The 27,960-nt window shown below is 37.8% G+C and overlaps 1 protein-coding gene across 1 annotated transcript; it reads right to left on the bottom strand.

The window, feature by feature from the left end:
* On the bottom strand, positions 1–24,824 carry LOC103227388 (stearoyl-CoA desaturase-like). The gene is given in 8 exon segments (XM_073008678.1): positions 1–363; positions 365–766; positions 769–1,297; positions 3,391–3,508; positions 4,285–4,355; positions 20,492–20,596; positions 22,828–22,952; positions 24,654–24,824. Coding segments are annotated over 8 exon segments (1,743 nt in total). The 3' UTR covers positions 1–141.
* Between the last annotated feature and the right edge of the window lie 3,136 nt (positions 24,825–27,960).

Here is a 27,960-nt window from a genome sequence, read left to right as displayed (position 1 = left end):
GTACTGGAATGGGTTGACATCATCATCTTTAGCATCCTGGTAGCATTATTCAGTAGTTAATAAACAGACATTAAAACCTCTGCCTGGCTGGCTTTTATAAAAGGAACCTGAGGGACCCCAAACTCAGCCACTCTTGTAGCTTCAGTCTCCGGTTCTTTTAATGCTGGCCAAGGTGGAGGCCTTGGAGACTTTCTTCCAGTCATAGGCCAGACCCAGGGAGGCCATGCAATCAATGAAGAATGTGGTGAAGCTGATGTGCCAGCGGTACTCACTGGCAGAGTAGTCACAGGGAAAGGAGTTGTGGTAGTTGTGGAAGCCCTCACCCACAGCTCCAGGTGAAACCAGGACATTCTCCCGGGGGGTTAATGTTCTTGTCATAAGGAGGATATCCGAAGAGGTGAGCAGCACTGTTCACCAGCCAGGTGGCATGAAGCACTACAGCATACCGCAAGAAAGTGGCAACGAACAAGCTGTGTTGAAAAGTTTCACAGGGCACAAGCGTGGGCAGAATGAAGCACATACCAGCAGCAAACTGGGGTTGGTACTACCTCCTCTGGAACATCACCAGTTTCTCGGCTTCTAGATCAGACAAGTCTAGCCTACCACCCTTTTCTTTGACAGCTGGGTGTTTGCACACAAGCAGCCAGCCCACGTGAGAGAAGACAAAGCTATGTCTGGTATTACGAGGATCAGCATGTGTTTCTGAAAATTTGTGATGGGCACGGTGGTCGTGAGCCCTTTCATAGATATCATTCTGGAATGATATGTTGTGTTGGCAATGATCAGAAAGAGCTGCAGGGGCAGCCGAGCTTTGTAAGAGGGGTGGCTCCACAGAGGATGAGCTCCTGCTGTTATGTCCAGGGCCCTGACAAAATAGTAGAATAACCCCCAAAGCCAGGAGTAGAATTTGCAGGTAGGAATCAAAGTGATCCCAAACAGGGCACCCAAGTGTAGCAGAGACATAAGGATGACGTTTCTCCAGACATAATTAACCTTGGGGCTTGGGCTTTCCTTATCCTTGTAGGTGGGGTCATATATATCATCTTTTATATCAGTGCGAATGTCTTCTTCCAAGTAGAGGGGCATCGTCTCCAACTTATCTCCCCCATTCTGCAGGACCCTGGAGGGAGGCGCTGTGATGGTGGTGGTGGTGGTATAGGAGCTAAAGATAACTCCGTCCCGTGTTTCCGTCCCCCAGGCGCATGGCAGGGGGACGGGGCCGCCTCCCAGGGATCGGGAGCTCCGGGGACGCGGGCAGCCTCGCCTCCCTCCCAGGCAAGCGCCGGGGGCTCGGTACCTATGTTAGTACTTTGAAGAATGTGAAGACTTGCCTGGCCCAGCATATGATCAGTTGTGTTAAACATTCTATGTGAACTTGAAAAGAATGTGAATTCTATAACTTAGCTGTAAGTTTATTAATATGTAATTAGATCAACTTTGTTAGTAATGTTCAAGTCTACATCTTGATTGGTTTTTAACCTGTTTTATTATTTACAAAGAGAGATGTGTTAAAATCTCCAATTATGGCTGTGAATTTGTTTTTTATGTATTTGTTTTACCTAGAGAATGTTAGTAGGTACATAAAAGTCTAGAATTGCCATATCATTCTAGTGACTCAAAGTTTAATTGGGAAATATTCCTCTTTATTGGTAGTAATGCTGCTTGCCACTGTTAGTATGAGCTTTCTTTTAGTTAGTTTTTGAATACTATTTTTTTTCATCCTTTTACTTTTAGTCTTTTATTTCAACTTAAGAAATGTCTTTTGTAAGCAGCATAGGTTTTTAAATTTTTATTTTAAATCCAGTCTGAAAATGTTTGTTAGTGTTTTCAGTCTATTTACATTTACTGTAAGTACCATTGTATTTGAGTTCAAATCTGCCACGCTACTCTCTGCATTCTATTTATCCACCTTTGCTGTGCTCCTTTTTTCTTGCCTTCTCTCAGATTATTTTCTTATTATTTATATTTTCTGCCTTGTTAGACTGATAATTATATATTATTCTTTTAGTGGTTACTCTAATGGTTACATTGCTGACTTATTAAAGTCTAATAAAAACTAATACTCAGCATTTCTTAGACAATGCAAACACATTGGAACATATTAACTTGATTTATACCATTCCTGCTTTTTGTGTTATTATTAAAAAGTATTTTAACTCCTTAAAACATTGTTTATATTGTTTTATAAAGTCAATATTTATGCAGATTTATGTTTATTATGTAGTCTTTCCATTGTTTTTCACTTCCGATATATCTCTGTGCTGCCTTGTTGGATCATTTTTCTATGAGCAGATCCTTATAGCGTATCTGAAATAATTACTGACACAATTACTGACATAAGAGTACATGTTAAGAAATGAATATGGGCTGGGCACGGTGGCTCACACCTGTAATCCCAGCACTTTGGGAGGCCAAGGCAAGCAGATTACCTGAGGTCAGGAGCTTGAGATCAGCCTGGGCAACATGGTGAAATCCCATCTCTACTAAAAGTATAAAAATTAGCTGGGCGTGGTGGCACACACCTGTAATCCCAGCTACTCGGGAGGCTGAAGCAGGAGAATTGCTCGAGTCCAGGAGAAGGAGGTTGCAGTGAGCCGAAATCGTGCCACTGCACTCCAGCATGGCTGACAAAGCAAGGCTCTGTCTCAAAAAAAAAAAAAAAAAAAAAAAAAAAAAATATATATATATATATATATATATATATATAAAAGAGAGAAATGAATATGAAATATAGCAGGGATACAGAAGACAAGTCAGTTGGAAAGTGTCAAATTTGAAGAATTGGAAGGAAGGTCAAACAGGAGCTTATTTATAAGAGAGCTTCTTATTTCTTCAGACTGACAACTGGCTTACAGGTTTAAGACTCCTAAACCATCCAGTAATAAGAGTCGACGTTAAAACTTTTAGGTGAAGCTTAAAATTGGTAAGACGTTGACTTTGAACCGTGAATGGAGTTGGTCCAATGACAGTCTTTAAACGGGATGCTGTGTTTGGAGTACAATTATTCCATTCAGATTGCTCTCTACCCTCTACAATTTATGCATAAGCACAGAGGAGGAAAAGCCTGTATTGAAAAAAAAAAAGAAAGAAAAAGAAAAAAAAAGAGGCAGTATATATTTTTTAGATTCTTTTAAGGTATGGATTCTGAGACAGACAATCCTAAAGTTTGAATCTCAGCTTTTATACTTCCAAGCTATTTTGTCTTAATTAATTATCTCTGCCTCTTTCTCTCTATGATCTTTTCATTTCCTCAGCTAGACAATGAATATAATGAGAGTGCTTATCTTATTGGGTTCTTGTGAGAAATAAATGAGATTATCTTTAAAAGTGGTAAGTCCATGCGCTGCACTTAGTAAGAGCTCAATAAATATTAACTGCCCACACTCATACAGTCTTTCAGGGAGACTGATGACACAGGGCAGCATTTCATCATGACAATTGTATGAATACAATGTTTTATAGAATGTATGTGCAGAAGGAGACATTTCCACCCAGTTTGGCATAATGCCTGTTAAGAGAAACAGGTAAGTATAGTAACAGCCACACTAAGATCAGAAAGAAGTGGTGGAAATGACCTGAGTAATGGCTGCCAATAGGAAAACAGAAATAGTATAGGAAGAAATGTTGGGCACATCAAGGTAGAAGAAGAGAAGAGAAAGGTTATGCTTCCTCAGCATGAGGTACCCTAAACCCAGGAAGGAGGGGTTGGGAATAAGTTTTATAGACACTCTGCTGGTGGAGTTGAGCAAGGGAGTTTTTTTTTGTTGTCAATGCCATTGTTTCCTTTTTGTATCCTTCAGATTAGTGGAACCAGAGAGAACATCAGATTACATAGTATTATGTATAAGTATGACCTTAATACATAGCAGAAGCCTAGTAGAGCAGCAGAAGGCTTTTTCTTCTTTGGGTTCATGTGTACAGTCTAGAGAGAAAGAGGGCAATCTGAAGAAGAAGACCCTAATACACAGAGAAGAACTCAAATACATACAGTGGATGGTGTTGGTGTCCTTCTCAGATCCCTTTAACTGCCTAGTGCACCCATGTACCAGTCGCTATGTGCATCAGCTGTTATCAACTCACAACCACCCCCTTCTCCCAAGACTTGCAAAACTGAAGCTGTCTCACCTAGAAGGCTATTTCTCACCCAGACCTGTGCTGACTGGCTGGGTCCTTTCCCCAACATGGAACTAACTTATTTGTCTAATTTTCACTCAGAGTACCCCACCGTGCTCTCAGGATGAAACTAGCTTCTGAAAGCACCTCTCTGACCTGTTCTGCTCCTACCGCTTCCCTTTCTGTAAGACATCACTTGAACAAGAATCCTAATCTCAGGATCAATTTCGAGGAAGCCCAACCTATGACAAAAGGAAATACAAAAATAAATCCTAGTAGCTTTGAAGACAAATACACATCATCAGAGAAGTTTATTTTTACAGGCTCCGGACCAAATGCTCTGTATCATTCACCACATAGAAACATTCTAAAAACATATTTTATGGATATTATTTCTAGTCTTTTTTGCAAGGTATTAAAAATGTCTTTTGCTTTTTCTTATTAATAGCAATCTCGCATTCATATTCTGCTCTGCACTTCAATTCACCACAGTCATGCTGCCCACTTTCTGACTGATAGTGATAGCACAGGTATCTCCACAACTTTGTCTAGTAATGATAATAACAACAGTAAGTGCTGACATTTCTTGAACACTTGTACATCCCAATAGCTTTTGGAAGTACTTACATAGATTAACTCATTTAATCCTCAAAGTGGCCCCATGAGATAGGGATCATTATTGTCCTTGTTTTGAAGAAGAGGAAATTAAAGCACAAAGTTTTTAAAGGCAACTTCTCAAGGTCACATAATGCGAATAGAAGCGTTACGTTAGTCCAGTCCAGATTTTCTGAATACAGAGATCATGTTTTTAATCACTAGTCTCCTATATCCACCCACTCCCATCGACTCTACAACATCTGAGGTGATATAATGGCTCCACACTCTCTCAGTTCTCTGTTACTTCCCATGGAGGAAAATACATAAGTTGCCCATATGATATACAGTCCTCATCTCACCCAGAAATATTTTCTTGTGAAAAAAATAAGAGCTTATTATGGGAGATAATATGTATGTTATCTTACATGACAAAAGAGAATTTGCAGATGTGATTAAGTTAAAGGCCCTGAGATTAAGTGATTATTCTGAATTATCTGGGTGGTCCACTGTAATCACAAGGATCCTTAAAAAAGGAAATGGGGAGCCAGGTTCGGAATTTATTAGACTTTTAACCTTCAGAACCGATTTGTGTTTTAAGCCAGTAAATTTGTATTAATTTATTACAACAGCAATAGAAAATTAATGCAGAGACTGAGATAATGCATGTAAGATGATTACCATGGTACATAACTGGAACATAGACCTAGTATCCAACTATTAGACATTATTATTATTGCTGTTTTTATTTATTATTAATGATATCATTTTGAACGTCTGAGAAGGCTTCAAAGAGCAGTTGTAGCCTAACTTGGTCATTAAATACTGATGAACTAAAAACAATGGGAAGTGCCTGGTAAAAGGAACAATGTTGGCAAAAATATGGTAATGGAATAACACAAGGTTTGCTGAGAAGCATGTTTTGGAGATCCTTCAATGACAAATTTTATGCAGTTGGAAGCCTTTAGAGTTAGTGATATGTTGGAAGCTTTGTTTTCAAGAATTTAATCTGATGGGTAAAAGACACTGGGCAAAGTTCAAGAAAAAGACACTGACTCTAGTACTGAGATAAGAGCAAGAATTACAGAAATATAGTGGAAGAAGAAATAATGGGATAGATAGAGTATGAACTTCCTGAGGGCTGGGCCTCTGTATCACACATTTTTTGGGAACACCTAAGAGTGTGACAGTATTGATTGTGAAATATATACTAGTTTAACAAGGAAAGAAACCATTTAGAGAAAGGCTAAATAAGATGTGACTTATGTCTCCAAGTTCTGGGATAACATCTAGTATCTTTCTTTTAGCCTCAGTGTCTAGGAGAGTGTTTCCACTAATGCTCAAAAAAAGATTTATTTTGGATGGGTTTTATGCTTTTATTTCAACTCCGTAATGAACTAAAGCTCTGTAGAGAGGCAAGAACGGGAGATACTTGAATTGCCAGTAAAGAGATAATTGAATTAGTAAATGTGAGTAAACAAAACCTTAAAATATAGTCCATATGGGAAAAACTCTGGATGATCCAGCAATTGCTATAATTGCCCAGAATCTGAATCTCAAACTTCTTACTCCTTGACCAGTGTGTTCATGTTATACCACAGTTGTCTGATTAGAAATACTAAATGACTAATAATTATTAACAATATTTATCTTTTAAGCTGCAAGCCAGAAAATATATCTACCTTCAACCTTGTTGTGATTATTAGTTAGAAAATGTTTCTAATTAATGTAAATCTTAAGGAGGCAGATACTGAAGAAGTGAAAGTACTTGGGATAATAATGTAGAAAAAATTAAGATACTGTTGTTGTATTAGCAAGGATTTATATGCTTTTATTTGTTCCCAGCAAAAGAATCATTATCTCCCCCCACTCATTAAATCATTTGATTGCACACTTGGTATTTTAAGAGTTCCCAAATGTCATGCAGTTTTAACATGACATTTGTTTGTGTGTGTGTGTTTTGGGAAAGGTGTGTTTGCTAATAAATTTAAGACAGCATGGCTGCATTTCATATGGCACCTAACCTCAGTCCTGTGAAATATTGTCATGGTTACCTGCAAAGCAGCACGATGTATGTGGGTGAAAGATGAGGTTCAAACAGTATAAGAATAGGCTCTTTAACAGAAACCAGATTATGGACAAAGAGAGGAAGGTGGAGGAAGGTGGAGGAAGGTAGGAGGAAGTGTGAGCAGACCAATGATCAGCTGTTTTTGTACTAATGCATTGACTAAATAATTTCTTTTCCGTAGTCATGACCTGATAATTATTAGTTTCAAATGGTTGCATCTCAGAGACTGTGTCCTTTATGGAAGTTGCTCCACAACAAATTGGAAGAAACTGGGAGTGAAATTATAAATTATCAAAGTAAGGGAATTATTTAAGGAAAGGATGAGTGTGTTCATTAGGACACAGGGTGGTCCCCGTACTTCAGGCATTTGGAGATTATTGAAACACTGAATAATCCAGCTTGTAAGCTTTAGTACATTTACCTAGACTCTTTAGCCACTTTTGTGTTTTTAATCTGCTTTGCAATGATAATTTGTTGTTCATAAGCCTTCTAAAAAAAACAAAATTTCTTTCTATGGTTATTAAAAGTCTTCGTTATTGCCTAGATTTGTCAAAATCTAGGTTGATTCGACTTATTTGTAAAAAGTTACTCATTATTTCATTCTGTTTCCTACTTTTCAGCAGCTTGGTTAAAGTGTAATATTCTCTTATTATTTTTACACTTCTCTATGAATTTAGAGGAGAGAGAAAATGGCTAAAAAGAGATGGCATTTTTAAAAGCACAGATAGTTCAGTAATAAACTTAACACTCTGTGTAGCTCTTGGCAAATACCAACCTAGGCTGTGGAGCAACAACAATTAATAGAATATGATCTCCGTCATTAGGAATCTCACAGGATGGAAAAAAACAAAAACAAAAACAAAAAAACGCCACATGCACAAAACAGAAAAAAAGACAAATGTGATGAGCCCCATGTGAAGCGGAGGAGCAAAGGGATTTGGGACTACAGAAAACTGAGCAATTAAAAAGAGACTAAGTTATAAACAAAGATTATTCAAACCAAACTCCGACACAAGCTTGTTTACTATTCACATAATGAATATGAGAATTGACACTTAAAACAAGTTTCTGAACATTCCCATTAGGGATAACATAAAACTAAGGACATCCTGTCACCCAAAAAAAGCAACAGATTCTTTTTGAAAGATATAGACTCCTTGAATCTGGTGATTCCATCTTAATTTACCTACTCTTGTAAATAATCTCGGATGAATATTTTATAATCGTGAATGACTCGATAAAATGAAAACAAGTTTGCCAAAAAATATACAACTTCAGGAAATAGAATCTGATTTGTGAAGATACTCTTTCCATGAAGTTTAACTTTTTTTCTAGTATATATTTTAGTACTATTATTTCTGCAGTTTAAATTGATGCTAAAGGTGTATAGAAATGAAACTGGTAAGAAAAAAGCGACGTTTTTTTTTGTTTGTTTTTGTTTTTGTTCTTCATTCCCAGAAGAAAAGCCTCAAGCTGCAGCAGGGCAGTTTTTCTCCAGGGTCCAATTATAACAGAGCCAATATGTTTTGTGATGCATTCGCGATCCTTGCAATTCTCCTACATGCATACATAAAACTCTGCACATGTATGTGTCAGAATTTACTAATATGTATTCCAAATATTTCCTCATCCATCAACAGAACTGTACACTCAAAAAGGAAGTAGAAACTAAAAAGTGCTTCATTAGCTTTTCAAATAATGTTAAATTTACAGACACGTTAAAGAGCAGGCTGCTGTCTCAGATTAAGCCAAACTCTTCAAGGTAAGAACCAATAAAGGTAAATATTTTCAGTTGATGATACAATTTTATTCTTTAAAAAGAAACTAGTCTGGGCGCGGTGGCTCACACCTGTAATCCCAGCACTTTGGGAGGCCGAGGCAGGCAGATCACGAGGTCAGGAGATCGAGACCATCCTGGCTAACACGGTGAAACCCCGTCTCTACTAAAAATACAAAAAAATTAGCTGGGCATGGTGGTGGGCGCCTGTAGTCCCAGCTACTCAGGAGGCTGAGGCAGGAGAAAGGTGTGAACCCGGGAGGTGGAGCTTGCAGTGAGCTAGATGGTACCACTGCACTTCAGCCTGGGTGACAGAGCAAGACTCCATCTCAAAATGAATAAATAAAAAAAATAAAATAAAATAAAAAATTACAACTGCCATTTTGTGTCCCTGTGTCTCACCAGCACAAACAAACAAACAAACAAACCCACTAACTTTTACAAGTCGAAATCTAAGATCTCATTTGCAGCAAGTTGACCCAAAATCCATAGCATTGTCATGAACATGCTGTGAACAAAAGCCAATACATCACTGTATGCTACATGTTCTCTGGTTCTCATAATGGGAAAAAGATTCAGGAAGCAATACAAACATTTGCAAAGGAAAGAATCCTTATGATATTTTGGTGTGACTTGTCTTTAAAGTGAATTGAGCTGTCAATTTTTTATTTTTTTTTCCTATAAATAAAACATTACTGTTTTAATGCCAGCTAGGTTTGCCTCCTCAGAATATAACTTATAATGGAAAAATAATTCTTTTTTTTTGGAGAATAATCATTTTCTTGTTCAATAACTCTAAGCCTTCTAATTCTTGTTTTGTCATTCTAGAACATACATCAGTAAGCATTCTATGATAACCAGAAGAATATTTGTAAACATATTAATAAATGTTTTGCCATAGATTTAGAGCTATAATTTTAGGGTGGAAATCATTTAGAAATCTCTCAATTTTGCTGATATGTAGTTTGAGGTCCACAAATATTCAGTGGCCAAGATCTCCTGTGAGGGTCAGAAAAGACAGTAAGACAGATCTTATGATGGACTTTTGTTTCTTATTAGAGGGGTGAAAACACTTGAATCAAATATGTGGTTACATGCTTTTTTTTAAAAGGCAGCAATAGTCCATTAATGGCTCTGAGTCTGCAGGGTAGACTGGAAACTTAATCTTCTCTCTCTTCCCAGTGATGTTGATAGAATTTTTTAAAACTACTATATGCACAAAGAGAACAAAAAGGTGTGGTATCATCAGGCAAGAGGTTTTATCAAATGTCTGGAAGACAGAAAGTGGATTGAAGAATGCCAACAAATATAGCAGGCTGTGGGAATCCATTGTACAATTACCACAGAGGAAATGAAGAGGAGGGAGTCCAGGTTCGAACATGGAAATGTTATATATCACTGAGCACCAGGCACTTTACACCCCCTCCTCAAACCTCCACATGCAGAACAACCTGCTGCCGGCATGTACCCAGTGAAACCTCCAACAGAGTACAGTTCTCTAAATGATTCAAAAGAGCCCTCTGGTAAGAAGTAAAGAAGTGAATTTGGGTGTTGGCACCCTCGTTTAAATCTCGTTTAATTCTAGAATGTAAGGCACATCTGAAATAAAAGCCAGGTATCTGACTCATTACCCTTAAGAATCAGCCAACATACTCTGTTAATGTACAAAGAGAGCACTTTTTTCCTATTATTTATGAACCAATAACCCAAGATATTACTCATATTATCATTATGGATTGATAATTAAAATGTTTGAGGCTGGGCGCGGTGGCTCAAGCCTGTAATCCCAGCACTTTGGGAGGCCGAGATGGGCAGATCACGAGGTCAGGAGATTGAGACCATCCTGGCTAACACGGTGAAACCCCATCTCTACTAAAAAATACAAGGCGAGGTGGCGGGCACCTGTAGTTCCAGCTACTCGGGAGGCTGAGGCAGGAGAATGGCGTGAACCCGGGAGGCGGAGCTTGCAGTGAGCTGAGATCCAGTCACTGCACTCCAGCCTGGGTGACAGATCGAGACTCTGTCTCAAAAACAAAAAAAAAAAAAAAGAAAAAAATGTTTGCAAGTAGAAGATAAATATAAAAAATAAAAAGACAGTACCAAGAGGAAATCAAGGCAATTTTCAGAAGAAAGATAACATTCCAGAAATTGTTTACTGTCTTTATAGACATTCACTAAGATATTGCATCTATGAAAAATAATTACATGCTATATAAAAGTATCAATAAAAAATAAAAGCTACAGAAAATGAAAATGTATAATTAAAAAACAGAAATTGCCTATGAACTTTGGAAGATAAGAGTAAATAAAATCTCCTGGAATATAGAACAAAATAATAGAGAGTAAAAAATATAAAGGAAAAATCTTACATATAAATGATTGATCTAAGGGTCCTAATATGACTCAGTGGAGTTCAAATAGAGACTAAATTGGAGAAAATGGAAGGGGTGAACATAGGAGGTATTATCAATGAAAAAATAGGCCAGGCGCAGTGGCTCACGTCTGTAATCCCAGCACTTTGGGAGGCCGAGGCAGGTGGATCACCTGAGGTCAGGAGACCAGCCTAGCCAACATGGCAAAACCCTGTCTCTACTAAAATTACAAAAATTAGCCAGGTGTGGTGGCACACGCCAATAGTCCCAGCTACTAGGGAGGCTGAGGCAGGACAATCGCTTGAACCTGGGAGGTGGAGGTTGCAGTGAGCTGAGACTAGCCCACTGCCCTCCAGTCTGGGTGACAAAGCGAGATTCTGTCTCAAAAAAAAAAAAAAAAAAAGAAAGAAAAAAAAATAGAAGAGGGACAAACAAGTGTTCAGATTGAGAACTCTCATGGAGGGCTGATGCAGATGAATTTAAAAAGATGTAAGGATAAAGGGAAGATTTTAGAAATTGAGAGTAGTATACACGTACGTGAGAGCATGTCAGTGAGAGAGATTGATTTGAGGATATACTTTGGCAAAATGATGGATTAACTAAGCATGATTAAGACATTGGATCCAGTAAAAGGTGAATTTAAACCAAAATAGAAATAAAGAGAAGTCCCAACATGACAGTTCTAAAGCAGGCCTGGAGAGCAATCTGTCCAAATCAGAGCAGAAAGATGGAAGGCTCCTGGAAAGTATTTCTAGGGGGAAATAAAGTTTAAAACAAAGACAGTGTGGTTGCTAAGTTGGGATCATGGCAGTGATCCAGCTGAGAAATAAGCATGGTAGTGGAGGACTTGAGAAAATATTGGATTTGGATTAGATTTTGAAGTTAAAACTGATCAGATTTGCTAGAAGATTGGATGGTCGATGTGAACAAAAGAGCAAGGTCAAGTATAAATCCAAGATTTTCATTTTAACCACCCAAGGGATTAAGAAAGGCCCTTAGAAATGTAAGGGTCAATGAAATATCTGTACAAGAATGCGTGTTTATACAGACGTAAGTTCAAATTAGAGCCAAAAGTCTGTGGGGTTCAAGAAGAATAAAATCAAGGAATGAAACTAAGATTAAAATTCAGGACTAAATGGCATGATTCATATTAAAGATACTGAAGATAATGTGAGGTGAGCAAACATAGCTTTTACACAAAATGAGAGAAAAAAAGGGATGTCATAAACATCAGGAAAAAACAAACTACCAAACTGCATAAAATATGCATGATCTAACGAAGTAAATAGTTTTAGTTGGATAAAACTAACCAATGCCTGGCATTAGTTTGAGTCGTTCATTCATGTAACCATTCTTAATTCATCCATTTATGTAAAAATGAACTGCTATTATGTATCAGACACTATTAGATATGTGGAAGAAATAATAGTAAACAAAATAGATAAGTCTTTTATAAGCCTTCATTACATGAAGAAAGTGGATAAACGAATAAGAGATACAAATGTAGTGTAGGTAAAAGTACACTCTGGTAAACAAAAGTACAGTCAGAAAATAGAGAGTAGTGAAGAATACTTTTAAAGATGATGCTTGAGGCCATGTGTGGTGGTCCATGCCCATAATCCCAGCACTTTGGGAGGTAGAGGTGGGGGGATCACTTGAGGTCAGGAGTTCGAGACTAGCCTGGCCAACATGGCGAAACCCCATCTCTACTAAAAATACAAAACTTAGCCAATGATGGTGGCACATTCCTATAATCCCAGCTATTCAGTAGGCTGAGGCAGGAGAATCTCTTGAATCCAGGAGGCAAAGGGTGCAGTTAGCTGAGATCATGCCACTGTACTCCAGCCTGGGTGACAGAGCGAGACTCTGTCTCAAAAATTTAAAAAAAAAAAAAAATTGTATTAAAAATATAAAATAAAATGAAAAGACAAAAATCAGCCAGGAATGGTGGCACAGTTCTATAGTCTGAGCTACTTGGGAGGTTGAGGCGGGAGACCCACCTAAGCCCGGTAGGGTAAGGCATCTGTGAGCTGTGATTGCACCACTGCACTCCAGTGCTCCAGCATGGGTGAGAGAGCAAGAACTTGTCTCAGGAAAAAAAAAAAAAAAAAGAGAGAGAGAGAGAGAAAGAGAAAGAATTGAGAGATTGAGAAAGTATTCCTTGAGGAAATGACCTTTAGGCAGAGATATGAATTAAGTAGGGAGAGAGTCACTGAGATATGAGATACATATTTAAAAAATTGTTCTAGAAAGTGTAAATTTTCTTGAAGCAGGACTGTGCATTAGTACGAAGGAAGCAAGAGCAAGTGAGAGGCAGTGTGAAAAGAGAAGTTGGAAGAAGAGTTGGATCCAGATTACGCAGATTTTGTACTTTATTGTAAGTGGGATCGGAGGTTCATAGAGAGTTCTGGAGAGGAACGAGGGGATTGATTTACATTTTAAAAGGTTTGGCCTGTTTGTTGTAGGAAGAAGATTGTGAGGGTGGATTCAAGAGGGGAAATGAGATAAATTAGGAGTTAATGGTAGTCATCCAGGTGAGAATAGATATAGTATGACGTAATTATTACATATTGCATGCCTCTATCAAAATATCTCATGCACTCCATAAATGTATACACCTACTATGTACCCATGAAAATTAAAAACAAAAAATGTTTAATATAGCAAACCTCCAGGCATCAAGCACAGCATCTTATGATTGTTTTTTATAGTCTTGTGTGTTTGAAAAAAAAAAAAGAAAGAGAGAGAGAGAGACAGAATAGATATAGTAGTGGAAGTGTTGAGAAAATATTTGATTTGGGTTGTATTTTGAATGTAGAGCCAATAGAATTTGCTAGAGAACCAGATGTTCAATGTGAAAGAAAGAGCAAGATTGATCAAGTATAGCTTCGAGATTTTCATTTCAACAACTGGGTAAATGGTGCTGGCATTTATTGAGATGAGGAAAAAAATAGGGTGGTTCTTAGCAGTGAACACCTTTGCTATCAAGATTATTTCCTCTGCTATGAGTTTCAGGAGTTGATTTGGAAAAGCACAACCATAACTTGACTCCTAATTCTAAGCTGTATTAGTCTTTTCCCTGTAACAGAGAATATAGAAAGCTATTGTTTCTGTCTGAACTGAGGTAAGAAATGAAAACAAGCATATACTGGGGAAAGGGAACATCCATTACTATTTCAAAATAAGATCAATGTGATATGTGTGCATAAATACATAGGCACATATGTACAAATTATATATATATAATTTGTGTATATATGTGTGTGTGTGTGTGTGTGTGTGTGTATTCTTGTTAAAGCACCCATGAAGCATGTATAAACTGATTATAAAATGTTATCTTAGTTTGGGATCTCTAGAAGCAGAGCATGAGACAGAAATTCGGATGCCTGTCATTTATTGAGGGAGTGCTTTTCAGAAGGAAGGAACCTAAGGAAGGTAAGGGAGTGAAGGCATTGGAATAGGAATGAGGAAGGGGCTGGGCCAGATCCACATAGCGTGATGGGGAAGGAGATGCTAAGAACATAACTGCACCTGTAGTTTCTTTTACCTTGAGATGAGGGGGTTGGACTTTCATATTCTCTATCAGTTAGTCATTGAGTGATTATGGGCCTCCCTAGATGGCTGCCTTCACCAATTTCTTTCTTTTTTTTTTTTTTTAGACAGAGACTCACTCACTGTCACCCAGGCTGAAGTGCAGTGGCATGATCTCAGCTTACTGCAACGTCTACCTCCTGGGTTGAAGCGACTCTTCTACCTCAGCCATTGTGAGGAATCAGATCCAAGAAGGAAGAGGAATGCATCTACCTGAAAAGGAAAATGCATCTATAGAGAAAACTGGAGATTGGTAACATAAAGGAGATTGCTCAAAGAAGTAAATATGTTAATCATCATGACAGCCAGATTCCTCGATATCATAGAAGGGAGACAAATATGAAAGGGAGGAAACTAAACTGAACGCTGTGGCGTTGAGTGGGAGCTGGATGGGTAAGTGCGAACTAAAGGTTTGCAACAGCCCAACACATAAGGCAGTAAATACAGATGTATATTGTGTTATGTTGCATGTGTACACTCACACGTTCCCTAGGTCTGTTCACTTATCTGGGATCGAATCAGTAACATCCCAATAACACGAGCAAACTTAGAGTTCAAAACTTGGCTTCTCAAAACCATTTCCACTAAAGGTAATCAGGGCTCCTGGTAGAAATGATAATATCTTGTCTGGAGCAAGAAAATTACGAGATGAACCTAGAATATCTTGTGCCAGAAACAAAGAAATGCTCAAAGAATGAAGGGGATATATCAAAAGAACATAAAAGCCAGCTTAAAATAGGTCCCATTGGTCAACTAAGAAACAACATGAACAAGCCAATAATGATAGTAATGGATTATAGCTTACTGAATCAAGTGGGAACCGTGAATCTATACCAAAATAAATAAATTAATAAACTGAAAATGTAATAAGGAATAGGATATTTACATGACTTTGAAGTCTCTTTACACAAAATATTTACTATATTTCCAAAAAAATAAAAGAGTAACTTTACAGTAGGCAATCCGAGTAGACATCATCTTAGTCAAGTGGTCAAAGTGAACCATCATCAATGATGGAAAAAGTTGAAATCATGTGTCACCTGAAAGGCAAAGAGGAGGATACAGCCACTGCTGTAATATTCCTACCAAAGATACATAATCTGAATCTAATCATGAGGAGAGATCAGATATGACCAAACTAAGAGGCATTCTATAAAATTATTACCAACTACAGCAACGCAAAGCTCATGAAAATCAAGGAAAGACTAAGGAACTCTTTGATACTAAAGGAGAATAAACATATATGAAAGTTTCTCTTTTCCTTTTTTTTTTTTTTTTTTTTTTTTTTGATATAGAGTCTCACTCTGTCACCCAGACTGGAGTGCAGTGGCACCATCACAGCTCACTGTAGCCTGGACCCCCCTGGGCTCAGGTGATTTTCCCACCTTAGCCTTTCCAGGAGCTGGAACTACATGTGTGTGCCACCACACCCAGCTAACTTTTGTAGTTTTTTTAGAGACATGTTTTCACCATGTTGCCCAGGTGATCTCGAATAACTGGGCTCAAGCAATCCATCCACCTCAGCCTCCAAAAGTGCTGAGATTACAGGCATGAATCACCTCATCCAGTCCTTTTTTCTTTAACAATATAGAAAATATAAATCTGTATGAGCCACATACTGCTATATAAATTGTATTTTAGTTATGATGTTGCTTGATGTAATTATAAACTGATGTTGGTTAATATGATTATAAATGAAATCATTTTGCAGAAAAGACATTTTTTTTGTTGTTGAGATGGAGTCTTGCTGTTTCGCCCAGGCTGGACTGCAGTGGCGATCTTGGCTCATTGCAAGCTCCGCCTCCCGGGTTCTCGCCATTTTCCTGCCTCAGTCTCCCGAGTAGCTGGGACTACAGGCACCACCACCTCACCCGGCTAATTGTTTGTATTTTTAGTAGAGACAGGGTTCACCGTGTTAGCCAGGATGGTCTCAATCTCCTGACCTTGTGATCCACCCGCTTTGGCCTCCCAAAGTACTGGGATTACAGGCATGAGCTACCGAGCCCAGTCCAGAAAAGACATTTTTAAAACGAGTAGCAATAAATGAGTGGATTCTGAGAATAAGATGGAAAAATGTATCAATGTTACTTTTCTAATTTTGAGGGTTGTATTGTGGCTACATAGAAGGAAAGTCCTTGTTTATAGGAACTACACAGTAAATTTTAGTATTTGAAAGGCATGGGATATCCATTTGGCAAATTAGTTTTCAAATAATTCATTTAAAAGATCTTTGTTTTCTGTAAATTTTTGGTTATTTCAAGATAAAAAATAAAAATCCCCAAAATTTATATTGACAAAAAATCTGAAAATAATTCTGAAACCAGGTAGTTTTATTTTACATTTTTGAAATAAATTATGTCATATTATACAGAAAAATATTATCTTTATAAACTGGCTTAGAATCTCGACAAAGAGGAATACCATTTCAATGTGGTATATGAAGTTATCGTCATTCTGACACCCAAATGCCAAAATATAGTATATATTATATAGAAAGCAATCATTTCTGTGACTATAATATATCCTAAATAAAATACCACCATTCTTAATTCTCTAGTAAATCATGAGCAATTAGGGTCAAGACCAGAGATAAATCTATTTAAAATGTAATAATTAAAAGCATGGGATCTGAGGTAAAATACATGTGATCTTGAATCCCTGAGCTGTCACTAGCTGGATGAACTTAGATAAGCTCTCTGATCTCATTAAGCTTCATTTTCTTTCTTACTAACCAAGTAGAAGATTCATCAGTAATTATCGATTTACCTAATCAGAAAAATTAGAGTAGCCTCCTTTGATTCTAGAAGAGAATGTCATAAATTATAATACCTAATCCAGAACAGAATTGTTATAGGACCAATAGGTTTATATGCCTGCTATGCAGTAACAGACCAATACATTGAGACAGCAAGGATGCAGCAGAGAAAGCATTTAATGGTCAAAGGATGCTGGGCAAGGAAATGGAAGGACACCCTCAAATTCATCTCCTCTAAGAGTTCTGGGCTGGAGTTTTTTAAAGGGGATTATGGAGAGTGAGGGGCTGGAAAATTGGAGTTGTTAATTGGTTGGGGTAAGGGGAATGAAATCCTTGGGACATGGAAACTGAATTCTCTGGTGAGTCAGCTTCTTGTGGGGTCCTTCAGACCTGCTGATGCTTGTAGTTTCACTGGTATGCAGGATATGTGGGAATATCTCAAAGAGAAAACTTAATGTTTTATGTTCAAGTCATTATCTATAGAGCAGTTAAGGGGAACTATAATCTTGCAAAGGATCTACATGATTCCAGGGCAGTAGGCGCCAAAATATGAGGAAGCAGGTCAGAGAACAAGCTGACCTAATGATTAATGCTGAATGTGTTGCAAGCTTGGCTTATTTTCATTTCTCACTCCCTGCCCTGCTTGTTCCCTGATTAATTTTATAAAGTTTACAGGGATGTTTTCAGAATTCATGCACATGTACATACACACATAACTAGCACTAAAGTGATTTAATCTTTAACAAATTAGAGAATATCAATCTGTGTAAGTCATATATTGCTACATAACAAATTATGTGTTGATTGAGGTTGTAGTCATCTAAAGGCTAAACTGAGGCTCAAGGTTCTATTTCCAATGTTGCTAAACCTCATGACTAGTAAGATGAAACTAGCTGTTGTGAGGAAGTCCTCAGTTTTCCCTCCATGTGAGCTTATTAAGGGCTGTTTGATGTCATGGTACCTGGCTTCCTATAGAATGAGCAATCCAAGAGAGCAAGGCAGAGGCTACAATGCCTTTTGTTATACTAGCCTAGGATGTCATTCCATCACTTCCACAGTACTCACCTAGACCAGATCTGTTTCAGTGTGCAAGGGTATTATGCAAGGGGGTGAATAACAAGAATTACGGCTCACTGGGGGTCATGTTGGAGCCTGGCTATCACACTATCTTAAACCGATAGCCACTGCCTCATCTATGCTGAAACATAGAATGACAACTATTGGTTCACTACATTACTTCCCCACAAAACACCCTTTTTCAGTGATATCCACTCGCCACAAACGAAATGGGTGCAGCAGATACCTGCTGCTTATAGAAACTGACTCAAGGCCATGACCACATTTTTTGGTCACATGACTCACACTAGGCCAAGCAGTCTCTCTTTTCTATAAATTTGCCTTGGGACAAGGAGTTTCCCATATAAGTCTTGCTATTTTCTTGAAAGAAAGTGTTTTAAACTCAGAATTGACTAGTAGTCATTTTGCAGCTTAAGAGAAAAAAGAAGCAATGTACAAAAAGAAATAGATGAGAACTGGAGGGAGAATGCACACAAAAGTGGTTTTTGCTTGGTTGCCCATGCAGTATCTGTTTTATTTTTCAAAATTCCCAGCATATCTATATTTCCTTTTGGTGGTATCAGAGATGCTGATATCACTCCTGACTTGTGGAGGAAACCACATAACCAAAGCACAGTTGATGATCACATTCCATCTTCAGGACATAGCTATGGCCTGGGGCCTTGCAAGCATAGTTTGGTCTTAGAAAATCTCGGGTTTTTAAAAGAAATTTGCTCTTTCCTGAAAGAATGAGAATATGAGGTAGCCTTAGGATCCATTCGCTGCCATACTGGGATTAGGCTTAGGATAAATCTGGCATTGAGAAAGGCAGTGGAAAAAAAAAAAAGAAAATTGGTACTTGTTGATATATTGAAAAACTATGGTTGGCTTTATATGAAGTCTCACCTGTCTCTGGACTTCTCAGTTACATGAGCCAATAAAGAGCCTTTATTTTTCTGAAAGCTAGAGGAATTTTTATTTTGCAAATATAAAAATGTAAGAATACTTTTTATTTTTTTCAAAATTTTGCTGGGAGAAAATAACAACAATTCCAAGATCTCTGGAAGGAGTCTAATGTGGGAATATTTTTAGTCTTGGCGATATTTTCACAATTTTTTATTTACAGAGTTTATTTTCTCCCTATTTATAGTTTAGAGGAGAAGGCCTCTAATTATCCAGGCTTTACCCACAATGGGAATAGTTTTCTCCCCATATAATCATCAACCAAACAAAAAGGCTTAGCTGTGTCTTCTGGCTTACAGAATACAACTTAAATTCATGTCCATTTTACACATAAGATTGTATTTCTGTATTTTTTCTGTATTTCTGTGTTTTTTCCCTCCTCAAACTTCTAATTAAAAATTCAAATCTACAGAATGTTGAAAGAATATTGCAAAGAACACCCATAAATACTTTCCCTAGATTGATCCTATTGTTAATAATATTTTGCCACATTTGTTCTATCTTTCTTTTTACTCTCCTCTGTGTGGATACGTACACAAACATAGACACAAGTTTTGTTTTAGTTATCTACTGCTGGAATTTGTACACCCTCACACCTAGTGGCTTAAAATGCAATTTATTATTGCCTTTCGTGCTTTTCTGGGCTGATTGGGATTAGCTAGGTGGTTTTTGCTTGGAGTCTCTCATGTGATATATGTTAAGTAGTGGCTGTTCCTAAGGTCAGCTATTTGTTTCAGTTAACTGAACACCTAAGATGGTCCACTCACACTGCTATCATCCGTTGACCAGAGTGGCCTCCTGTATTAACTGTATTTTCTTGTTTTCTTTATTTTTGATGCTCTGGAATCTGGTGCTTTGCTCCTTGGGGAGATAATGCCCCTCTTAGGCTAGCCCAATTCTTAGAGATAGCAAACAACTTGGCCAGCAGGGTGCCTTAATATGCAAATTAACCAATTTAGAGCCTGTACTCTGAACTACTTCCTCTATCTGGCTCTTACATCCCAGTAGACAATATTCCTATTCCCTAATCATCTTAAAGCCAGTTACCAGGCAAGCAGGGATAACCCCTAGATGACAGAGCCTGCTGAAATTATTCAAACTAGTCAATCCTCAGCCTACTCATCCTGCCTTGCCTTTCTCGTGAAAACCACAAGAAAGGTGTATCCATGTTTCCCCCTCCCTACTTGTCTCTCTTGACTGACCTTGGTGATTGCCTGTGTGGTAGTGCATGCCTCTCCTCTTGGGATCTGTGAGTGACAGAGTACTTTGAATGGTAGTCATCTCTTGATCTGTCAGCTTCACTATACCTAAATAATAATAAAACCCACATTTAAAACAACTTTCTATGTGGCTTAGCCTTCTTACAGTATGGTGAATGTCTATAGGATGTAGAAGCTTCCAATCTCTTAATGCTTTGGCCCAGAAACTGGCACAGCACACTTCTACCACATTCTATTGGTCAGAGTAGTCACAGAGCCTGTGCCATTAAAGGGTGGACCCCACCTTTTATTGGAATAAATATCAAAGAATTTGTGGCCATCCTTAGTCTGCCATAGTCTATCTTAAGTCCATAAATTATTTATATGGCTTCTATATGTGAAATTTATTCAACCTCTTCTCATTTCTAAGATCCCAATATCTCATAACTATTAAAGCATCAGTCTAGGAGTTTGTCACTGAATTCAGGTCCAGATGCAGATGAAGTTACTTGAACATGATTCCTTGGGTCTAGGTGTCGTGAACATCCTTGGATGTTGCTTGCTGAGTATAACTGCTTTCCATCTGAAGACCTAGCCACTAAAGAGAGAAGTTATCTGCTGTTCACAGACCCAACATACAATAGTGAAGTGGAGATTGAATAATCAAAATTGATATTCCCTTGGCAGGGGAGGAGAGAATGGGAAATGGAATCATATAATAGTCACTGGTTTATAGCAATTCTGAAATCCAGCTGAGAGCCTGTCCCTGGTGATTAGGGCCTATTCCTATTCACTGGGATAATTCTTTGAGGTTCCTGACTCTATCATCCAGACTTTTGATTCCACTGGCTGAGTCATCCTCCCTTTTGGGTAAGAAATTTCCTATATGTGCAACTGAATAGATTTCTCAGCTTTCTCCCTGCCCTTAGAAGGTTGGGGGAACCATAGGCCTACTTTTATGTTGTGCTGCCTCTGCCCCATAGTTTTCTATCAATCATATTGGGGTTCTCTCCATTATCTAAACACCAGATCCACAGATCTCTTTAGATAGACTGTCCTCTAACTTGAGCTCAGTGTGAAGCTTCCGTGGGACAGTGCCCAAAGGATTCCTCAAAGCCTGCTGTTTAATACAGAAGGACTACAAAGAACATGCTTCAGTTCCTTAGAAAGTTTTTTGTTTAACTGAAATAGTCAATGAGATCTTTCTGTCTTATAGAAACAAAGGGTTCTACAGAAGTACCCAGGATTGATCTCTGCCCCAAATTCATGTTTTGTATTGTGTGTGTGTGTGTGTGTTTGTTTCTGGGAAAGGCTGGAAATAGTTTTTTTCTTCATGGTATTTTATCATAGAGAGTGTATTAGTTTTCAAGTGCTGCCATAACAAGCTGCCACAAACCGATTGGTTTAAAACAACAGAAATTTGTTCTCTCACAGTTCTGGAGGCTGGAAGTCCAAAATCAAGTGTCGGTAGGGCCATCCGCTCTCTGGAGATTCCAGGTTAGAACCTCTTCTATTCTCTTAGCTTCTGGTATTGCCAAAAATCCCTGGTGTGTTCCTTGGTTATTAGACACATCTCTGCAATCTTTGCCTGTATTGTAACATGGCATTCTTCCTCTGTGTTTCTGTGTGTTGATGTCTTTTCTCTTCCTTATAAGTAAACAAATCATATAGGATTATGGCTCACCTTCATGATCTCGTCTTAATTTGATTACATTTGGACAGATACTTTTTTTCTTTTCTTTTTTGTTTTTGTTTTTCAAATAAGGTTAAATTTACAGGTACCTGAGGGCTAAGACTTCAACATTATTTTCTTAGGGGACACAATTCAACCTAAAACAGGCAAACTAGAAGAAGCCAGTTTCCGCTTTTAAAATTCCTCCTGGAAATCTTCCCAGCTAGACTGGCAAGCTTACTAGGTACCCTTTCTATGTTCTTTTTATTGCAGGTACCAGTACTGCCAAACTTTCCTTAGTCTACCACAAGAATCCCCTTCTCTCCATCTTATACTAACATTTTCAAACCTTTACCAACTGTCTTCTCAAGGTTCTTCCAACTTCTGCCTACCACTCAGTTTCAAAGTCAATGCCACGTTTGGTGTTTTGATACAACAGTCTCTCTCTCTCTCTCTCTCTCTCTCTCTGTCTCTCTCTCTCTCTCTCCCCCTCCCTCCCTCTCCACACACATACATGCCCAATTGTATATATATATTTACACACACACAAATATGCATATGCAGACACATATATATATATTATATATATATATGTATGTATGGTAAGAGTTATTTTTGAACATCAAGATACTACATGATACTACATAAAAAAATCATCCTTCAGTACTTCGGCAAATGTGATCTAAGAATTCGGTTGTTTTCTTTCATTATCACAGTACAATTACTTGATTCAAAAATTTTAACATGATACATCTTCAAATTTCCCATTTCCCATTTAGAGTTTTTAAAAATCTGGAACCCAATTAAGAATTTCACATTTCAAAGATTTATGTCACTTTAGTCTATTTTAATTAACAATAATTTCTCACCTTTATTTTTTGTCTTTCATAATATTATCATTTTGAGTCCACGCCAGTTGTTTTTTGGAATGTCACCTTCCTCTCCAAATTTCCTCAGACTATATAAATTACTGATATTTGTCACTTTTGACCTACAAAAACAAATTCTTATGATTCAACATAATAAATAGGTGATACAGCCTATCTATACCAGCAAGATATAAAGTCATATAATAGCACTTTCATTATTAGTGGTTTTATTAAATTCAGTAATTGGTTAATGTTAATATCTACTAGAGTTTTCCATTGAAAATTTGTTATCTTACTTTGTAATTAATAATCTCTGAAGTTGGCTGGGCATGGTGGCTCACACCTGTAATCCCAGTACTTTGGGAGGCCGAAGTGGGTGGATCACTTGAGGTCAGGAGTTCGAGACCACCCTGGCCAACATGGTGAAACCCTGTCTCTACTAAAAATGCTAAAAAAAATCAGCCAGGCATGGTGGCACATGCCTGTAGTTCCAGCTACTCAGGAGGCTGAGGCACGAGAATTTCTTGAACCCTGGAGGTGGAGGTCGTAGTGAGTCGAGATCACACCACTGCACTCCAGCCTGGGTGACAGAGCAAGACTCTGTCTCAAAACAAAACAAAAAAAGAATCTCAGAATCTCTGAAGTCACACTTTGAAATGTTCTAAATAATGTATGTTCCAAAACCTTTTGCTCAATGGTTTAATAATTCATTGAAAATTCTTTTTGTATCAATTATTGTAATCTAGTTGGAAAACAGTGTTTTTTTTTTTAGCTCTATCATTCCTTCAATCTTTAGTAGCTGGTTTTCTTTTCTTCCCCCACAAACCTATTTGTTCATGTTATAAACTGATCTGATAATAGTTCCTTGACATGGCAACTAAAAGCATACAAAATTGTACAAATACTTGCCTTGAGAATTACATTTTTTAAGAAATTAAATGATTTGGCATAGGCTGAATGGACCTTAATGTGGCCCCATGATTCTTGTAGCTTGTGCTTCACCCTATATAATCCCCTCCCCTTGAGTGTGGGTGGGACCTTTAACTTGCTACTAACCAATAGAATGTGGCAAACATGAAGACATTTTGTAGATGTAGCTAAGGTCCTAAATCACTTGTTTTCAGTTAATCAAAAAGAAGATCATTTGAGTGGACCTGACTTAATTAGGTAAAGACTTTTAAAAGAAGGACAAGGCCTGGCTGCTGCAGTGGCTCATGCCTGTAATCCCAGCACTTTGGGAGGCCGAGGTGGGCAGATCACCTGAGGTCAGGAGTTCAAGACCAGCCTGGCCAACATGGTGAAACCCTTTTCTATTAAAAACACAAAAATTAGCTGGGCAGGGTGGCGGGCACCTGTAATCCCAGTTACTTGGGAGGCTGAGACAGGTGAATCGCTTGAACCCAGGAAGCAGAGGTTGCAGTGAGCTGAGATTACGCCATTGTACTCCAGCCTGGGCAAGAGCAAAACTCTGTCTCAAACAAAAAAAAACAAAACAAAACAAAAAAAAGGACAAGGCCCTCCCTGAGGTGACATGATGAAGTAAGTGACCATGCTGGAGAAGATCACACGGTAGGGAACTGCAGGGCAGCTTCTAGGAACTATAAGTAACTTCTAGGAAACGCACGTGGCCAATAGCACTTAAGGGCATCCTCCGCAGACAGACAGCTGGTGAAAAAGCTGTGGCCTTCAGTCTTACAGCCATGAGGAAATGAATTCTGCCAAAAGCCTGAATAAGCTGGCAAACATATTTTTCCATGTCAAGCCTCCAGATGAAAATGTAGCCTGGTTGACTCATTGCAACCTTATGAGACTGAGCAGAGGATCCAGTTTTGTCATGCCTTGTCTCTTGATCCGTGGAATCAATGAAATGTATGGTGTTTTAAGTTGCTAATTTTGTGTTAACTTATTAAATAACAACAGAGAACATACTTAGTAGAATACAAACAGTAAGTAAATGAAACTGGTTATGCAACTTTTTATCTAGTATAATCTCATTAAATACAAATATGTGTGTGTATATATATATATTTATTTATATGGTAAAAAGATTGGAAGAAAATATAACAAACCATTAAGTATTTATCTAAGGAGGCTGGGATTGCAGGTGATTTTCATAGTGTTATTAATATTTTTGTGAATGTCACACATTTTGTATAATAAAAATATACAGCTAGGCACGGTGGCTCACGCCTGTAATCCCAGCACTTTGGGAGGCCGAGGCGGGGGAATCACGAGGTCAGGAGAACAAGACTATCCTGGCTAACACGGTGAAACCCCGACTCTACTAAAAATACAAAAAATTAGCCAGGCGTGGTGGCGGGCACCTGTAGTTCCAGCTACTTGGGAGGCTGACGCAGGAGAATGGCGTGAACTCAGGAGGCAGAGCTTACAGTGAGCCAAGATAGTGCTACCATACTCCAGGCTGGGCAACAGAGCAAGACTCCATCTCAAAAAACATATATATGTATATATATTTACCTAGAAATTATTTTTAATAAAAATTGTAGATAATTTGTAAAAAGAAAAAATAAATTTCACTGAGAGAGTCACATGGTTAGCATCTTAGACCTGACACTATCTCTAAATGGTTAAATCTACATTATTAACTCATCTCTGATGAAGAGGGGAAAATAGTTAATTCATAATCTCCTTTAAATGTCTAATATCTGGTAGTTCTATCGCCAATTTACCAGGCCAAAAGATTTCTTTGCCATATTAACTAGAACTTAATAAACATTCCATAAAATCTGTATGTTTTTGATCCTTTTGACTTAAGAGTAGAATTACATGGAAGATCAGTAGGATTATCAATCTGCTTCTAATAATGTATAACATTAATGCATTACATTACCACTATTACAACTACTAGAATAAAATTTTCTCCTATCTTTAAAAAACTTTAGTAAACACAAAAGTCTTACTTTAATACTATTCTGATTTTGAGCATATCATATAAAAATTATATATTTAGACTTTTAATTATTTCAGAAACTAAAATCTTCAGAATAGTATTCAGGAAAGTACTCCAAATTCTAACTATAAAGCTAGAATGCATTTCAAGTTGATTTGAAAAATGGTTTCATCATATATAGAAATAAGAATAAGAATTTCTAATGTCTTTACTCAGAAAAATGCCCTATTTTTATTTTCCTTGAAATATACCTAGAGTAATTAAGCTAACACTAAATATATATGGCAGTCAATATGGTTTGGTTCTGAGTCCCCATCCAAATCTCATCTTGAATTGTAATCTCCACATGTAGAGGGAGAGATCTGGTGGGAGGTGATTGGATCATAGGGTTGATTTCCCCCATGCTGTTCTCATGACAGTGAGTTCTCACAAGATCTGATGGTTTTACAAGGGCCTCTTCCCTCTCCTCGTTTGCTCTCTCTCACCTGCCACCATGTAATACATGCCTCTTTCCCTTCTGCCATGATTATAAGTTTCATGAGGCCTCCCCAGCCTTGTGGAACTGTGAGTCAATTAAACCTCTTTTCTTTATAAATTCCCCAGTCTTAGGTGAGTGAGTTCTCATGAGATCTGGTTGGTTGATAAGTATCTGGCACTTCCCCTGCATGTGCACTCTTTCCTGCTGCCATGGGAAACATGCTTTGCTTCCCCTTTGCCTTCAGCCATGATTATAAGTTTTCTGAGGCCTCCCCAGCCATGCAGAACTCTGAGTGAATTACATTTTTTTCTTTATAAATTACCCAGTCTCAGGTTTTTTTTTGTTTATGTTTTGTTTGTTTGTTGTTTTAGACAGAGTATTGCTCTGTTGCCAGGACGGAGTGCAGTGGCACAATCTCAGCTCACTGCAACTTCCACCTCCTGGGTTCAAGCGATTCTCCTGCCTCAGCCTCCCAAGTAGCTGGGACTACAGACATGAGCCACCACACCCAGCTAATTTTTGTATTTTTAGTAGAGATGGGAATTCACCATGTTGGCTAGGATGGTCTCAATCTCTTGATTTCCTGATCTGCCCACCTCGGCCTCCCAAAGTGCTGGCACTACAGGTGTGAGCCACCACACTCAGCCTCAGGTATTCTTTATAGCAGTGTGAAAAGGTCTAATATAGCAGCCAAAAGAGACTAGAAATAAACATGCATTTGTTTTTTCTGAATTTTTGCTCAATAGTAATCAATACTACTTAATTAAATATATAGATTTTTGTTAATTGTTAAAAGGACTAAATTACTGAGCTGAATGGATTGCTTCTATGAGTCTGTCCCACATTCACCACATTGTTATTCACTTGTCTTTTGTATGTCTTTTGTTTGTTTGTTTTTGCTATGGCTGTGATAATAGCCATCGTCTTCTAAAATGCCATTATATAATCAAATCATAGGGAAGAAAACCTAAAATTAAAAAATATGAAGAAATTAAGTAGTTAACTTGTTGATATGCAAATTTTGGTAAATTACAAAATTTGTCCCTGTAGATTATGTGTTTTCACAGGAACAGAGTTCTAAATTGATTGCTCTTATTGACAGATCCAACTTATAGGAAAATTTCTAAATAAAAAGAATGTGCCATAGGAGATCTTGAAATGTTTGGATTTTTATGCATACCTGTTTGGTGTATAGTATTAAGATTTTGTAATTTAAAATTATGAAAGGAAGAAGGGTACAAGCTGAGTATCCCAAATCTGAAAATCTGAAATCCAAAATGTACCAAAATATGAAACTTTTTGAGCATCGATATGATGCTCAAAGGAAATTTGCATTTTGAATTTTGGATTTTCAGATTGAGGGTGTTCATCCGGGAAATACAATGCAAATAATCCAAAATCTGAAAATAATGTGAAACCTGAAACACTTCTAGTCCCCAGAATTTTGGATGAGGGATTCTCAATTTTGGATGAGGGATATCTTATGTCAGTATACAATTGAGAGTATTCCTGTCTTGCAATGTTCTGAGTGAACTTGTCTTG

Source organism: Chlorocebus sabaeus, chromosome 21, assembly GCF_047675955.1.
Source record: "Chlorocebus sabaeus isolate Y175 chromosome 21, mChlSab1.0.hap1, whole genome shotgun sequence".
In the NCBI taxonomy this organism is placed as follows: Eukaryota; Metazoa; Chordata; class Mammalia; order Primates; family Cercopithecidae; genus Chlorocebus; species Chlorocebus sabaeus.
The sequence above is the reverse complement of the archived record's forward strand: the minus strand, read 5'-3'. Positions and strand labels throughout refer to the sequence as shown.